A 17421-nucleotide genomic window follows, 5' to 3' on the forward strand; every position below is an offset into this window, starting at 1 on the left:
AAGGGCGTAGGGTGGGAGAGTGAGGGAGGTGGGAGGGATCAGGACTGAAGGAGTGGGTCAGATTCCATGCATATATGATTTTTGTCAGGATAAGCTCAGCTACTATTTATACTATAATGCTCTAATTAAAAGAGAGAGAGATGTGTATGTGTGTATCCTGGAAGTCAGGCATGGTAGCACAAAACTATTCCCAGAAACTCAGACGGCTAAGGCAGGAGAATTTGAGGCCAGCCTAAGCAACTCAGTGAGACCCTGTCTTGAAATAAAAACATAAAAAAGGGTGGGGATGTAGTTCAGTGATAAAGCATCCCTGGGTTTAATCCCCAGTACTGGAAAAATGAATAATAACATAAACAGATCTTGTGGTTGGGGGCATAGCACATTTAAGTACTTCTACATGAAAGAATAATTATTACCACAAATGATCACTCTCTTCTGATGTCAAATATTCACAGTTGACATTATGGATCCCCTACAGACTTAGTTAAGACTACCAGCAATCTGCTGCTGTTCTGGAAAAAATTAAAAGCTTTTCTCCCATTTGCAATGGCTGTGTGGTTTTGGGTTGCAGTGCCAAGCCAAACATCATTTTAAGACAGTTGCTCAACCAAAAAAGAAATCATACATTGAAAAGAATCACAATTCACACTTTAATTGCTAAAATGGAGTGTTAGCTTATCAAAATAAATTTTGTAGGTACCAATGTTATTGTGGCTCAGCATTTGCCTAGTATGTATGAGGCACTGGGTTTGACTCTCAGCACTGCATATAAATAAATAAGTAAGCAAATAAATAAATAATAAAGGTCCATCAACAACTTGAAAAAAAAAACAAAAAAACCCATCCTTGTATTTAAATTTCCCATGGCCACATGGAAATTTTTTTTACTTACCAGAAAGACCTGGTTGGCACTTTCACTGAGAGTTGAGTCATCTGGGCTGTCAACAGGTGTCTGACGTGTAAACTTTGAATCAAACTGACTCACATCCTCTTCGGATTGCTTTATGAAAACAAAAGAATTAGAAAATGATGAACAGTATATTACATATGTCAACCAACTGTGTTTGTTGCAAGCTGTACAAAAAGCTCTTTTCGCGGGGGTTGACTGTAATAAAATATCAGAATAGTTTTTGGCACAGACTAAAGAAAAAATGCAGCTGGAAAGTATCAACAGTCAAATTACATCTTCACATTCTACATATGCATTGAAATAGATTCTAATATATAGTTATCATTCCTATTAAATATGTAAATATTAATTTTTCCCTTTCCCTCTTAGAAATCTTCAATTCTGTCTAGTCCACTGGCTAAATCCCTGTTGAGACTCAGAAAATTTGCTTAGCTGACTATGGCAGGTTTGTAATAAATCTAAAGACTTTTTTTTTTTTTTGGTGGTGGTGCTGGGGATCGAACCCAAGGCCCTGTAAATGCTACGGAGGCACTCTACCAACTGAGCTATATCCCCAGCCCCTAAAAGACTATTAGAGAAGAGTAAAGCCACACCTGTAAGATGCTCCAGTTAGGCGCTAAGGATGGAGTTTAATAGTAGAGTGCTTGCTTAGCATACTAGAGGCCCTAGATTCAATCTCTAGCACTACAAAACATAAATAAATAAATAAATAAATAGATAGATAGATAAATAAATAATAAAGTTTCCTTTCACAGCTTATTTCACTCCTTTATAGTTTTCAAGAAGCAAAAATAAGAGTCTACACAGCATGAGAATATTTTCTCATGAAAGAATAGTATCACCTATGTGCTAACCATCAGATATATTTCTTTCATTCATTCTCTCTTTCCTAATATAGTTAGACTTTTATAATAGACTGAACATTCAATCTCTTATACTCAGACTCAGGCCTATCTTTTCTCCTATTTATCATTGGCAATAAGTGAGAATATACATTACAGTAGGCTTAACAGGCTCTAGGTGAAGTCCTAAAGAGTAAGGTATGATCTACAATGAATATGCTTTGTGACTTCAGAAGTCATTTCTTCATATGTTCTAGTACACCAAAGTTGTAACTACCAAGAAGCCCCACTGCATCTTAATTATCTTTGAATTTCTTTTAATTCTATGATGGTCTCTTACAAAGAAAATAAATGTCAATTCAGAAAATTTGATTTAATACTAAAAGATTACAACAATAACCTTATTCACAAAATATATTTCTAAAGAAAGACATCAAGACATAGTAACAATGATCAATCCAGTAATATTGAGAACTCTTAGAGCCCAATGTCTCCACTTTCCACTAGGAGGAAGAATGAGCACTCCTTGGAGAAATAGCTAATTCCAGGTGTAGGGAAGAAAATGTACAAGATATACACAGAATATCAATTTCCTTGTTTTGCTCTCTAGAGCAATAGCAGAGAATGTAGTCATGTCAAATAAAAATTGGAAAAAGCATCAGTAAACTACAATGTATTGAAATGCAAATATGTTAAAATGCATGGATTCATGACACTAATTTTTTTTTTTTTTTAAATTCAAGTCAAGTTCAGGAAGATGCTAGGGAACTAATTCATTATTTTGAAAACTGGGAAAGAATCAATCATGTCTCTCCTGTATGAACTGCACTTTGGGTAACCAAACAAGTGATGAGAGTCTCTTTTTATTGAAAAATTCCAATATATAAATACATGACCAGTGTAACTCCACATCACATACAACCACAAGAATGTGATACCAATTGGAATGGGTTGTAACTCCATGTATGCATAATATGTCAAAATACACATTACTGTCATGTATACCTAAAAACAACAAATTAAAAAAAAAAAAAAAAAGAAAAATTCCAGCCAGGTTATGTGGTGCACATCTGTAATCCCAGTAGATTGGGAGGCTGAAGCCGGAGGATCACAAGTTCAAAGCCATCCTCAGCAATGGTGAGTCACTAAGCAACTCAGTAATATACTGTTTCTAAATAAAATACAAAATAGGGCTGGAGATGGGGCCCAGTGGTTGAGTGCTCCTGAGTTCAATCCCCAGAATCCTCTCACCCCCAAAAAGAAAAATTCCAGGGAATAAAAAATAAACATAAAAGAACAGACCATTTTGCAAACCATTAATGTAATCATGGAACTATGCTAGATTTTTCTCAATCTCAACACTATTGACATTTTGGGCTTGAAAAATCTTTGTTATAGGGGGCTGTCCTATTCTAGCCCCCATGTACTAGTTATTATCCTCTCCTTCAAACTGTGACAAACAAAATGTTTCTAGACATTGCCAAATTGCCACTGGCATGGGAATGGTGGTGCACGCCTATATTCCCAATGACTCTGGAGGCTGATTTAGGAGAATTTCAAATTCAAGGCCAAACTTGGTAACTTAGCAAACCCTGTCTCAAAATAAATAAAAAGGGTATGGAGTGTAGCTCAGGGGTAGAGTACACTGGGTTCTATCCCAAGTACCCACCACCAAAAATTACCCTTGGTTAAGAAATAATGACATAGGCATTGATCAAAGATCACTGGAAAAAATACAACTACACATTAGGCCTCCTTATCAAAGCATATAATACCAAGAGTTTAATCTAAATCAGATCAAGCACCTAAATCTAACAATCAGTTTTTGAAAATACAGGAAACTGGGCTGGGGCTGGGGCTCAGTGGTAGAGTGCTTGCCCAGCATTCGTGAGGCACTGGGTTCAATCCTCAGCACCACATAAATAAATAAAATAAAGGTATTGTGTCCATCTATAACTAAAAAAAAATATATATATATATATATATGAAACATGAACATGGTCAATGATGCCATGAGGATGAAGAGTTTCTTCAATAAATCCCTAAGGGAAGATTGGAAAGGGGCTATCTATAAAAGAAACATAGCAAACTATATATAGACTTGTGATTGAAACCTTATTAAAGAAGCCAATAGGATTTAAAAAATAAAAGGAAATAACTGGGGAAATTATCAACTTTTTAGGTGTGATGATAGCATAGTGGTCATGTTCATGTTTATGCTTAAACAAACTGAACACTTTGATTCTGGGCAGGAAGCATGTTAGTTGATTTTTCTCCTTACAATTGTACATGCCAACATTTTAAAGCAGGTCAACTTGTACTTTATAACCAAATCATCATTATCATCATCATCATCATCATCATCATTATCATTATCTTCCTCCTCTTCCTTCACCTACATCCCAAGAAACAGAAAAAGAAACTATCATTTTTTTCAGGTTCTGAGGTAGGAGGAAAGAACAAATACTCATTTATATATCAGCATATTATTATCAATTGAACTGTGTACTATCCCTAAATTCATATGCTGAAGTTCTAACCCCCAGTTCTTCAGAATGTGACCTTATCTGATAAGGGTTGTTGTAGAATGTGATCAGTAAAGATGAGGAAGGGACCCTAATCCAATATGATTGCTGTCCTTATTAAAAAAGAGAAATCTAGGCACAGATATGCACACAGGTAGAACATCATTTGATTTCATAGACAAATAAATCCAGGTGATGTGCCTAAAATCCAAACAATGAAAAAGATTGCCAGCATAGGGAGACAAGGAACAGTCTTGCTCATAATGAGCCTGTCCTGCCAACTTGATCTCAGACTTGTGGCTTCCAGATCAACAGAAAAATAAATTTCTGTCAAACCACCCACTTTGTGGCACTTTTTTTATGGTAAGGTTAGAAAAATAATTCATACATATTCTATATTTTGAAGAAAATGTTCCCAGAGAATCATATTTAAAATGGGGTTGAATTAAGCAAAACCAAATAAAGGAAAAATAAAAAATTCCCAACCTTTTTTTTTTTTTTTGGTACTGGGGATTGAACATAGGGGTGCTTTACCTCTGAGCAACATCCCCAGCCCTTTTGATTTTTGAGACAGGGCCTTGCTAAGTTACTGAGGCTGGTCTCAAACTCGAAATCCTCCTGCCTCAGCCTCCCAAGCCACTGAGATTACAGGTGTGTGCTACCATGCCCAGCAAGTCCCATCATCTTGAAATATTAAAATCAACTTTAAAATAACTAATAAAGTCATTGAATGCCAACCGGCATTAGTCCTTGAAAAGATAATACAAAAATTCTAAAAAGAGAGGACAGATCAATGTGCCTTTGAAATTTAATAAATGTAATGTTTCTGACTGTTCTGAAATTTTTTTCTTACCCTAAAAAAGTACCAGATCCCTCAAAGTATATGCTTTCATATATACATACCAACAGAGGTTTAAAGGGAGGCTCCACCTTCCGAGCCAGAAGTTCTTCCCAATTAATATGTCGGAAGAATGGATGAGCCTAGGAAAAAAGAACAGAAAAAGTCAAGGGGATTAGACTTTACAGAAATGACAAATAAACCACCTTTTTGAAGTTATAAATCACAAAACAAGCTAAACTGATAAGCAACTACATTCAACCTCACACATAAATAAAATTAGGCATCATCTTCTCCCAAAACATCAAACATGCCAATTCCCTACTTGAACTTCTCCAGCGTCCCCAGGACCAGCTCCAAGTCGAGAAGCAGCATTTCTTTTCAGCAGCTTTAGGGAGGAAAAAAGTACTAATGAAGAAACTTACTTAAATTGAATGCTTTTTTCTTTTTAGAATTTGTTTTCTATTTTGCCTTGAGCAAATGTAATTTATTCATAACTAACAAATATTGTTTGAGAACAAAAATAAAATCTTTAAATTTGTTCTTTATTTTCAAAAATTTCAGGCTTTTTGGTTCAATATTTATGTATGATTTTTTATTCAAAATATGTGACAAATCCTAACTAGTTAACTACAATTCTATTTATTGAGGTTTATAGTTTGCCTTTTTAAGAACTCTACCCATGATAGGAAGGGCAGCAGAATAAAATAGACATTATTATTGCTATATGTATATAGGTGACTGTATGACCAATGTGATTCTGCAACCTGTACAATCAGAAAAATGAGAAATTATACCCCATTTGATTCAAATGTATGAACTGTCAAGATCATTGTACTGTCATGTGTAACTAATTAAAAAAAAAAAAAAAAAAAAAGAACTCTACCCATGGATTAGGGATATAGTTCAGTGGTACAGTACTTGCCCAGCATGTGTGAGGCTCTAGGTTTTATTCCCAGCATTACAAAATAATAAAATAAAAAGAACCCTACCTTTTTAAGCAAATCTCTGGCTTCTTGTGTGAGGTAGGGAGGCAAATTGAGTTTACATTTGAGGATTTTGTCAATTGTTTTCTTTCTATTCTCCCCAGTGAATGGAGGCTAAAGGTAGAAAAGAGTGAGAAAAATTAGCATACAAAAAATATTAAATGATATTATCCATTTCTTGAATTAATCAATCATTTGTAGCGATCAAAAATATGTTGTGAAATGAGCTAACTACTAAAGACCTGTAGTTTTAAAGCAATGGTATAGAAGAAATATCAATGCCCAGTAAGGAAGACTGGGTTTCTTCTGTTAACTTGCCATGTGATTAGCAATGAGGCATGGAATTTTATGCTTTCATTCCTCCTTTTCTAAAATAACTCATTAGATAATCTCACATCTATTTCACGGGATTGCCATGACATAGATCATTTAAATAAAAATGTTTTTAAAAAAGTGTGGAATCCAGTAGGGCATGGTAGAGCATGCTGTAATCCCAGCAACTCAGGAGGCTGAGGCAGGAGGATCACAGGTTCAAAGCCAGCCTCAGCAACTTAGCGAGGCTATAAGCAACCTAGTGAGATCCTGTCTTGAAGTAAAAAATTTTAAAAAGGGGCTGAGGATATGACTCAGTGGTTAAGCACCCTTGGGTTCAATCCCTGGTACCAAAAAAAAAAAAGGCATGAAATCCTGATGGGTTCAGTGGTGCATGCTTATAATCCCGGCAACTTGGGAGCCTGCCAAGCAACTTAATATGAACCTCAGAAACTTGGTGAGAACCTGTCTCAAAATAAAATAAAAAACAATAAAAGGACTGAGAGTGTAGCTCAGTGGTAAAACACCCCTGAGTTCAATTCCCAGTACCAAAAAAAAGAATCCTATATAATCATAAAACATTACAAGTGTTAAACTGCTGATAAACAAATCTTTGGGTTTGAAAATAACTTTACTTGTGACATTTTCTGTAAGTAAAGGGAAGGTCTCTTGCTGTAGTGGTTTAATAACTATTTGACACAGATCTTAATACATGCAACTTTTAACTGTGCACCTACTGCTCCAGTCAGCATGTCATACATTAATGCTCCCAAACTCCACCAATCCACAGCACGATTGTGGCCACTTCTCATCAAGATTTCAGGGGCCCTATAATGAGAAAAACAAAAGGCTAAAAATTCATCCATTTGCATATTATCTGAATTACAATTTTAAAAATAATATAAAAGTCAATGATACTATAGAAAACTAACACACTATTACTTAAATCATGTAAAAGTTAGATATTACCCCCAAACCAGTTATATTTTCTTTTAACATGCAGCTCACATGTATTCTATTGTTCCACAAAATGTGTGTGTGACTGTTCCATCATGAATAGATTCTTTGCATAGTCCAAAGTCTGTTAATTTCACATGACCTACAATAAAAGATTAAAACATGATTATTCTGAGAGCTTTAAGTATATGCAGTGTTTGAACATATCATACAAGACAAGAAAATCTATCCATTTAACTTTTCCTTGCCTTCACCTTGACAATATCAAGAACTAATTAGGTGCTACTCATAAGATGGAGTGCTAATTCTTTAAGGTTAGGACAGAGTCATTTTTTTTTTGCCAATGATATAATCTAGTAAACATAAAACAGAAGAAGTGGAACAGCTTGTCTAAGGTTCTGCCTTTACCTATATGTAGAGTCCTTTTCCATTATGAAAAAAGGAAAGTATTAGGAAAGCCTCTTTCTGAAGTCTAGTTTAAGTACACAGAACCTAACAAACATATTCTGTACCTTTTAAATGAAAGTTGTGGGTGGAGCTGTCAAGTTCATTGTGATAAAGTGATAAAGCTATATCACAATGAACTTGAGAATTCTTAAAATGATCTCAAAAAGTCATTACAACATAATTTCTCTGCCAAATGCTTCCAGTTAAAGAAATGAAATGACTTACTGTCAAATTACTAGTAGTTAGGGGGAAGAATTAAAATTGGCATGGGAGGGCTGGAGTTGTGGCTCAGAGGTAGAGGGCTCTCCTACCATGCGTGAGGCACTGGGTTCAATCCTCAGCACCACATAAAAATAAAATAAAGATATTGCATCCACCTATAACTAAAAACTATAAATAAATAAATAAATTTGGCATGGATAATCGTCTCAGCTCCAGAAAGTGGAGTTCCACCTTTCACAAAGATCATTTTAGTTCAAGTTTAGCTTTGCTGAATTATCATTTGATCAACACCAGGGGCCCTGATATTTTAGGTTCATTTCAGAGAAAAGAAAAGGGAGTAGCCTATTAATTCCAAAGTAGATATATACTATATAATGACATAGAAGAGAATTATGGACTTTATTTTCATAGAACCACGTGATGTACTCAAACTCATGGATCAAAGAATTTTACCATTTCATCACTTCCCTATTTTATCTTTTGCCTTAGAATTATAGAATCAGAATCCAATTTTGGGGATAGGGGCTGATGGGAAGTGGGAGAAAGGTAAAGATACTGATTCTCATGATGTGCTTAGTTAACTATCATTTCTCTTAAAAAAAAAAAAAAAAAAAGCAGCACTATTTGGAACATTTATATTGACCCCAGTTGTCCATGCACCATTTTGTGCCCAAAAATCTGAAACAGTTAACTATCTCATGGATAATTTTGTAGACATTTTAGATCAGAAGCTTCTGCCAGCTTCCTTAGGTACTCTGGTCTGCTGCTTCCTCCTTTGGAGTGTGAGTGAACTGCTAAGTCTACCCAACCCAGATGACTACAGAATAAATTGAGCTATCTATAGTATCATGCAGTTGTAGTCAAAGATCACTTTGATATGCCTACAGCTGTAAAGACTATTAGTCTCTTGATGTTTATATTTGTTGTAACGAAACAACAAGAATTAACTGATGCTTACTAAACATTTTATTTCCAAGGCTCTATCACATACTTTGGTTCAATTTCAATTCTTTCCTTTTTCCAGCATCAGAAAAAATTATCATAAAAATGTTACTTCCAGCTGAGCATGGTGGTACACACCTATAATCTCAGCAACTCAGGAGCCTGAGGCAGGAGGACTACAAGTTCGATGCCAGCCTCAACAATTTACTAAGACCTGGCTCAAAATAAAAATAAACAGTGGGCTGGGGTTGTGGCTTAGTTGTGGAGCGCTTCCCTAGCATGTGTGATGCACTGGGTTCAATTCTCATTGTATAAACAAATAAATAAATTAAAAAACAATTAAATAAATTAAACAATTCTCATGTATAAACAAATAAATAAAATAAAGGTCCTTCAACAGCTAAACAAAATATATTTTTAAAAATTTTTTAAAAAATAATTAACAATGGTTGGGAGTCCTGTGTGGTGGCACACATCAGTAATCCCAACAACTCAGGAGGCTAAGGCAAGAGTATCTCAAGTTCCAGGACAGCCTCAGCTACTTAGCAAGACTCTCAGAAACTTAGTGAAACCCTGTCTCAAATTGAAAAAATAAAAAAAGGTAAAGTGCCCTTGGGTTAAATCCTCAGTACTAAAATAAATAAATAAAGGCTGGGAGTGTAGCTCAGTGGTGGAGTGCCCTTAGATTCAATCCCTAGTACCACTACACCAAAAACAAAAGTATTGCTTCTAATATTATTTTCACAACACAACATACAGATTTAAAAAGAAAAGAAAAGCTATAAAAAGTAGCTCCTTGGCTGGGGATGTGGCTTAGTGGTTAAGTACCCCTGTGTTCAATCCCTATACCCCCCACCCCCCCAAAAAAAAGAAAGAAAAGAGTAGCTCTTGTCAAGCATGGTGGCAATAATCCCATGTCAGGCAATAATCCCAGGGACTCTGAAGGTTGAGTCAGGAGGATTGCAAGTTTGAGGCCAGCCTCAACAATTTACCAAAAAACTGCGCCCCAAACATAAAAAAGGGCTGAGAATGTAGCTTCATTGTAGGATACCCTGAGTTTAATCCCCATGTGCCACCAAAAAAGAGGGGCTATTAGCTTCAACTTCTTTTACTCACATCTACCCTAACTACCTAAATACTTAAACATCAACTATGATTATGCCACAAATTCCAAGGAAGGAAATGCATAATAAAAGATGATATTGGGACTTTGAAAATGGACATGACCCATGTGGGAGAATTTTAAGATGATTATTTACTGCAGAACTATTTATAATATATCTCCACCTTGGTGATTAAGCATGATGTTCTCCGGCTTCAGGTCTCTGTAGATGATTCCCTTTTGATGTAAATGCCCCAAAGCCATGGAGATTTCTGCCAAGTAAAAGCTGGAAACAAAAGTGATTTAATAAAATTAAAAGAGTAATCTACCCAATGCAGTTTATGTATGGAGCAAAATTCCTTGAAAGAAACAGACATGCACCAAAGACCAAATTAGAGGGGTGAGGGGATGTATGCGGAAAAGAGATGGCATAGGATGCTGCCAAAGGCATGGGACATTTATGTTTCACTCATTTTAGTGAAATTATAAAACTTTTTATTTTGCCATTAGAATATACTGCTAAAAATGCAAAGATATTCAGGATATGCTAAACTGTCACTGATCATGTTCTGTTCTGTGTAGGAATTAGGTCAACAGTCATTCAGATCAAAGCAAATTCCTCCCACCCACCCTCAACTTTAAAATCCCACAGGAAACAGGAACTTTTTTCTCAGAGATCAAGTCTTGATTTTAAAAGTTACCTTATAATCTGACCCTTAAAACCCATTCATCCCTTATTTAATACAACTGTATATTTATAGACAGATGCCCACAGTACCTGCCCTCCCTCTTGCCAGCCAGCCCACAACTATAAACTGTGTTACACTCAAATTTATCTACCTCAAAAGAATAAAGGGCTGAATCAACCCTGTCTGGATTCGAAAAGCACAAGGCACTGCAATACTGGCTGCATAACAAGGTTGCAATCCTGCAGATTACTCCAGGATGGAGAGGGTGTGTCCTAGAGGACTGAGGCAGTTTCACAGCCAGCACGACCACAAATACAGCCTCCAACATGGCTCAGAGAGCCTCCTCCAAAAAAGGGCACTTCATCCCTAAGGCTCTTAAATGCAGCTTCTGTGTTAGAAAAGGCCTGAAATTAAACAATGGAATGCAGTTTGGTAATTAAGGTAGAAAAAACATTTAAGTGTTGTTTTCTATTCAATTAATGTGTAGGATAAACTGATTTATTGTTACCCAATACTGTCGCTTCACAAAAGGATGTGTATATTTTTAATTTGAAGCAGATGCCATCTTACAAATAGGAGGGTAGATCCCATTCTGGCTACATAACCAATCCACAGATGATATGTGCAGGCTTATCACCTCCCTAAGATTGCACCTTGGGAACTGGAAAGTCTAAAAAAAAGAGGAGATGATTTCTGATACTTTCCACTGTTCCACACATAAAGTTTCACTGGAAAAACCACACTCACCCACAGCCAAGGCAAGCAGCTTACCAATTCAAGGAAAGAAAGTCGCAATGAGAATGATTCTGTTAGGAACAACTGGTGTGAAGAGCCGTCCACCCAAGGCCTGGGGGCAAAGGAATGATGTGACCTCCAATAGCTGCCAGGTCCCAGAGCTAGTTCTCCCCCTTGAGGTTCTGAGTTACTGACTGGCTCCAGATCAATTTATTGAATCATGTGGCTGCCCACAGTAGGAATGGGGCTTTGCTTTTAATGATGTGAATCATCATCTAAATCCATGCAACCACAAAATTTCACTTACCAAGCTGTGTCTTCCATAAATATTCCCTCTCTTTCTAACTGCATAAATAGTTCTCCTCCTGTGAAGGAAAGGTAAAGACATTAGAAACAAAACCATCTTTAATTCCAATCCACTACTAATGAGAAAGTTTTTGCTTTCCTTTTAACCATGATTAAAAATAAAATCTTTAAAAATAAAACACAGAACCTAAAAATTATAGTTTTTAAAATAAAGTCTGCAGGATTCTATTTCTGGCAGTATTCATATTCCTCTATGAAACATATAAGGTTTTTTTTAATTTTTAAAAAATTTTTTTAGTTGTTGGTAGACACTATATTTTTTATTTATTTATTTATTTTTAATATGGTGCTGAGGATTGAACTCAGTGCCCCACCTGTGCTGGTGAGTGCTCTATCACTAAGCCACAACCCCAGCCCTGAAACATGAAACATGTAAGTTTAAAAGTAGAATACACTTAGAATTCTACGTTTTACATATACGAACTTCCAAATATATGTCAATATCAGACTTGAGAAAATAAAAAGAATCTTGATTAAATCCTCTTCAACATTTTATCCATAAGTAGAAAGACATTAGTAATTAAGCTACCCTCATTAATTTTAGTGAATAGTAGTAATATTCCATATTTTCAGAATACTTAAATAAACTGAAACAACACTGCAGTGGCCTTGTAAAATATGGCATAATTTGAGTATGAAAATAAATAATAAAGGACTATATTCTACCAAATAATCTTAAAATCCATGAGACCGTAGTGAAGTAAATAAATAATAAAATTTTATTGCAGTAGGATGCCAAATAATAAATGAAAGAGACATGATAGAATAAGGAAAAAAAATCACTTGGTAAACATTACAATTAATTATTACAGGCAAAAATCAATGGATGGGTAGGCGCAGAGGTGTATGCCTGTAATCTCAGCAACCCAGGAGACTAAAGGAAGAGGATCACAAATCTGAGACCAGCCTAGCAATGTAGCAAGACCCTGTCTCGAAAAAGGTCTGTGGATGTAACTTAATGGTAAACACCCCTGGGTTTAATTCTCATTACCACCCCCACCCCAATCAACAGATGAGAAAAGTGAACACGAAAACTCGATGAGAGATGTAAATTTAAATAATTTCAAAGTATGTCCTTAAAAGATACTTATCCAGAGACTCAGGAGGATGAGGCAAGAGGAGAGAAAGTTCCAGGCCAACCTCTGGAATTTAGTGAGATCCTGCCTCAAAATAAAATAAAATAAAGGACTAGGGATGTGGTAAAGTGCCCCTGGGTTCAATATCCAGTACCAAAACAAAAACAAAACAGCAGAAACCATCTTACATGTATGACCAAAGTGAACAAAATTATTAGTAATGGGGCAAAGATATAAACATCAGGGCTGGAGTTTTGGCTCAGCAGCAGAGCACTCGCCCAGCAGGTGCGCAGCCCTGGGTTCAATCCTCAGTGTCACATAAAAATAAATCAAAAAAATAAGGTATCATGTCCAACTACAACTAAAAAATAAATATTAAAAAAAAAGATATAAATATCTGATGCACTGAGAAAGACATGATATCACTCTAATGGTCCTGCCAAAAATGTATAACATGGAGCCAGGCATGGTAGTGCACACATGTAATCCCATCAATCCCTCAAGTTTGAGGCTAAAGATTGATAGTTCAAAATCAGCCTCAGTAACTTAGTAAGGCTCTAAACAACTCAGTGAAACCCTGTCTCAAAATAAAAAAAGAGGGAGCCAGGTGCAGTGGTGCATACCTGTAATCCCAGCAGCTCGGGAGGCTGAGGCAGGGAAGATTTTTGAGTTCAAAGCCAGACTCAGCAATTTAGTAAGTGAGACCAACTCAGTGAGACCCTGTCACTAAATAAAATATTAAAAAGGGCTGGGGACATGGCTCAGTGGTTAAGTGCCTCTGGGTTCAATCCCTAGTATCAAAAAATTAATTAATTAATTAATCCTACAGAAACATCAAATAAACCCAAATTGAGGGCTGGATAGCACAGTGGGAGAGTGCTTGCCTAGCATGTGTGAGGCACTGGGTTTGATCCTCTTAGTACCACATAAAATAAAGTTATTTTGTCCATCAACAACTACAAAAAACAATAACAACAAACTAAATTGACCCATTCTACAAAGTAACTGGCCTATATGCTTAAAAACTGTAAACATCGGGCTGGGACTGTAGCTCACTGGCAGAGCACTTGCCTTGCACATGTGAGGCACTGGGTTCAATCCTCAGCACCACATAAAAATAAATAAAATAAAGGTATGCTGTCCATCTACAACTACAAACAAATTTTTTAATGTAAATATCATGAGAGACAAAGAAAGACTGAATAACTATTCTAACTTAGACTACTAAAGAGAGAGATTATGTATCCATTTTAATTTCCTATTTTTTGATAATTTTAGTATAGTCATGTAAGACACTGTTCTTGATTTTAGAAAATAAACACTGAAGTTTTAGGGGTAAAGGGAAATCATGTCTACGAAATCCTTAAACAGTTCAAAACTTATGTAACTAGTGCTGGGGATGTGGTTCAGTGGTAGAGTGCTTGCCTGGTATGCATAAGGCCCTGAGTTTGCCTTGCCTGGGGGCACACACATAACCCCAGTGGCTGGGGAGGATGAGGCAAGAGTATCATGAGTTCAAAGCCAGCCACAAGCCGGGCAAGGTGGCCCATGCCTCTAATCCCAGAGGCTTGGGAGGCTGAGGCAGGAGGATCTTGAATTCAAAGCTAGCCTCAGCAATTTAGCAAGGCCCTAAGCAACACAGTGAGACCTTGTCTTAAATAAAATACAAAATAGGGTTGGAGATGTGGCTCAGTGGTAGAGTGCCTCTGGGGTTCAAGGCCAGGTGCCCCTCCCCCTCCAAAAATAGCCAGCCTCAGCAACTTATCAAGGCCCTAGGCCATTTACTGGGACCCTGTCTCTAAACAGAAAAATACAAAAAGGACTGGGGATGTGGTTCAGTAGCTAAGTGCCCCTGGATTCAATCCCGAGTACTAAAATAATGATAATAATAATAATAATGATGATGCCCTGTGTTTGATCCCTAGCACCACAAAAAGAAAAAAATTATGTAAGTGCATATGAGTGTGTGTGTATACATACATAGAGGAAGATAAAACAAAGAGTGGTAAAAATCTGATATCATCTGGAGAATCTAGGTGAGGGGTATATGAGAGTTTTTTGTATTATTGAGACTCTTTTTTTTTTTAAGTTGTAGATGGACACGATTTCTTTCTTTATTTTATGTGGTGCTCAGGTTCGAACCCAGGGCCTCACGCATGCAAGGCAAGCGCTCTACCACTACGGTAAAACCCCAGCCCCTATTGAGACTTTTTTAAAAATATGGGTTTGAAATTATGTGAAAATAAAGCTACAGGAAAAAATGGCAATAGTCACAAATATGTTGCTAAATTCTTCAGCTTTCTCTCCAAGTTATAAGCTATTGCAAAATCTCTGTTATTTTCTCCCAAATATTATTTGTTGGAAATAAGATACCTCTGATCTAGAAGTGATATGGGGAACAATGAGTTCCCAGCAGATGGTAGGCCCTGAAAAATGTGGACAATTCACACTGCAAACTGTATATCCTATCACCAACGATGCATCAACCAAACTTTTAAAAATATAATACAATAGTATACACTATCTCCCCCAACCCCCCACCAGTTCTGGGGATTGAACTGAGGTATGCTTTCCCTTTGAGGTACATCCCAACCCTTTTTTTGTTTGTTTGTTTTCATCATGAGACAGTGTCTCACTAAATTGTCCAGGTTGGCCTTGATCTTGAGATCCTCTTGCCTCTGCCTCTGGAGTTACTGGGATTAAAGGCATGTGCCACTGCCACTGGCAAGAATGAAGTATCTTAATACTTTCAGTAAGTTTTTTCAGTTCAGTTTATAAAGGACTAGTTTAATGGTTTGTTTGAATTTTAATATCTCAATTCTAGCATAAGTAGGTATTCTGCATTGAGTAGGTATTTGCATTTTTATAGTAATGAGGATTGAACCCAGGGATTCTTTATCACTGAGCTACATCCCCAGCCCTTTTTTAATTTTTATTTTGAGACAGGGTTTTGTTAAATTGCCCACCAGGCTGGCCTAGAACTTGTGACCCTCTTGCCTCAGCTTCCCAAGCTGCTGGGATTACAGGTGTGAGCCACCAGGACCCAACATGTTGTCTGTTATTATTTTTTTAATGATTGACTATGAAAGGCTTAAGACAAAATTTTACATATTGGGGAAAAAAATGTAAACTTCAAAGATTTTTTTCATATTTGTCTACAAATAGAAACATTTGCTTATATCTGAATTCCTTACTTCGATGTACTCATCAATTCTGAAAATTATTTGATAATGATAGGGAAAAGTATATTTTCCAATAGAAAATAATGTTTTAGCCCAGTTTCTAGAGCAAATGCAAACAATTACACCAAACTGTGTACTGACCACTGAGATACTCAAGGATGAGGTAGAGTTTTCCACCGGTCTGAAAGGCATAAATTAAATCCACAATGAAGGGATGCTTTACTTCCTCCAGAATATTCCGTTCTGCTTTTGTATGAGCTGTATCTTTAGCATTTCTTACTATCATTGCCTAAAGGAAAAGAGATGAACTATAAGAACAAAATAGTGAACATTTTTACTCTATAGTAACTGGAAATCTATTTTGTGCTTTTCTAACCAACATGGTATGGTTCCTACTAGAAACTGAGATGGGGTAATAAAACACATTCACTTCTACACATTTGAACTAGTTAGGGTTTTTTGCAGTAAACATGTAAATGAAACCTAGAGACACGTTTTCTAAAAAAAAAAAAAAATCTATAAACAAGATTAAGTCTATTCATATATTCACTAACTGTTACTACTATTTACTATGCTCCAGGCTCTGTGCCAAGAAAGCAGAACTAACAGAAGGAGTGCCCTATCCATAGGAGCCCAAAGTATCAGGGAGGAAAGTGAATTCATTGGACATAAACATATAGCATTATTGGTGAACAGGGCAACAGCATCTGACCTGGCAAGAAGTCTTTTTGGAAGTTACAATACCTAAACTATACTTTGAAAAGTTATTAAGATAAAATGTTGGGGCTGGGGTTGTGGCTCAGAGGTAAAGTGTTCGCCTAACACATGCAAAGCCCTGGATTTGATCCTTAGCACCACATAAAATAAAAATAAAATTATATCCAACTACAATTAAGAAATAAATATTTTTTTAAAATGTGGAAGGTGAAAAAAGCATTCCAGCCAGGTGCGGTGGCGCACACCTATAATCCCAGCAGCTTGGGAGGCTGACACAAGACAATCATGAGTTCAAAACCAGCCTCAGTAACTGTGAGGAGCTAAGCAACTCAGTGAGACTCTGCCTCTAAATAAAATATAAAATAGGGCTGGGGATGTGACTCAGTGGTCGAGTATCCCTGAGTTCAATCCCTGGTACCCACCCCCTCAAAGGCATTCTAGTGCAAAAGAGGCTTGACAGGACAGAATGTGCCTGAGGAATCTATAAACATTTCAGTATGGTAACAAGTGGTTAGAGATTAGGCTGGAGAAGTAGGCAGAGGCCAGGAAATGGCTTTGGCATCTAAGCAAAGG

The 17421-nt window shown here is 36.5% G+C and overlaps 1 protein-coding gene across 8 annotated transcripts in view; it reads right to left on the minus strand.

Annotated features, from left to right (window-relative positions):
• The window catches only part of Rps6kb1 (ribosomal protein S6 kinase B1), a 94220-nt gene that overhangs the window by 53565 nt on the left and 23234 nt on the right, over positions 1 to 17421 (minus strand). For 7 of the 8 annotated variants that reach the window (XM_071603467.1, XM_071603469.1, XM_071603464.1 and 4 more), the window contains exons 5-13: positions 16273 to 16420; positions 11815 to 11872; positions 10269 to 10369; positions 7422 to 7512; positions 7151 to 7241; positions 6108 to 6215; positions 5441 to 5503; positions 5181 to 5258; positions 893 to 1000 (exon numbers count right to left, since the gene is read on the minus strand). In XM_071603467.1, the coding sequence (XP_071459568.1) occupies positions 893 to 1000; positions 5181 to 5258; positions 5441 to 5503; positions 6108 to 6215; positions 7151 to 7241; positions 7422 to 7512; positions 10269 to 10369; positions 11815 to 11872; positions 16273 to 16420 (846 nt within the window). Of the gene's footprint in view, positions 1 to 892; positions 1001 to 5180; positions 5259 to 5440; positions 5504 to 6107; positions 6216 to 7150; positions 7242 to 7421; positions 7513 to 10268; positions 10370 to 10942; positions 11177 to 11814; positions 11873 to 16272; positions 16421 to 17421 lie in introns of those variants that run through there. The other variant, XM_071603470.1, reaches the window with a different exon arrangement.

This window comes from Marmota flaviventris, chromosome 17, assembly GCF_047511675.1.
Source record: "Marmota flaviventris isolate mMarFla1 chromosome 17, mMarFla1.hap1, whole genome shotgun sequence".
NCBI classification, from domain to species: Eukaryota; Metazoa; Chordata; class Mammalia; order Rodentia; family Sciuridae; genus Marmota; species Marmota flaviventris.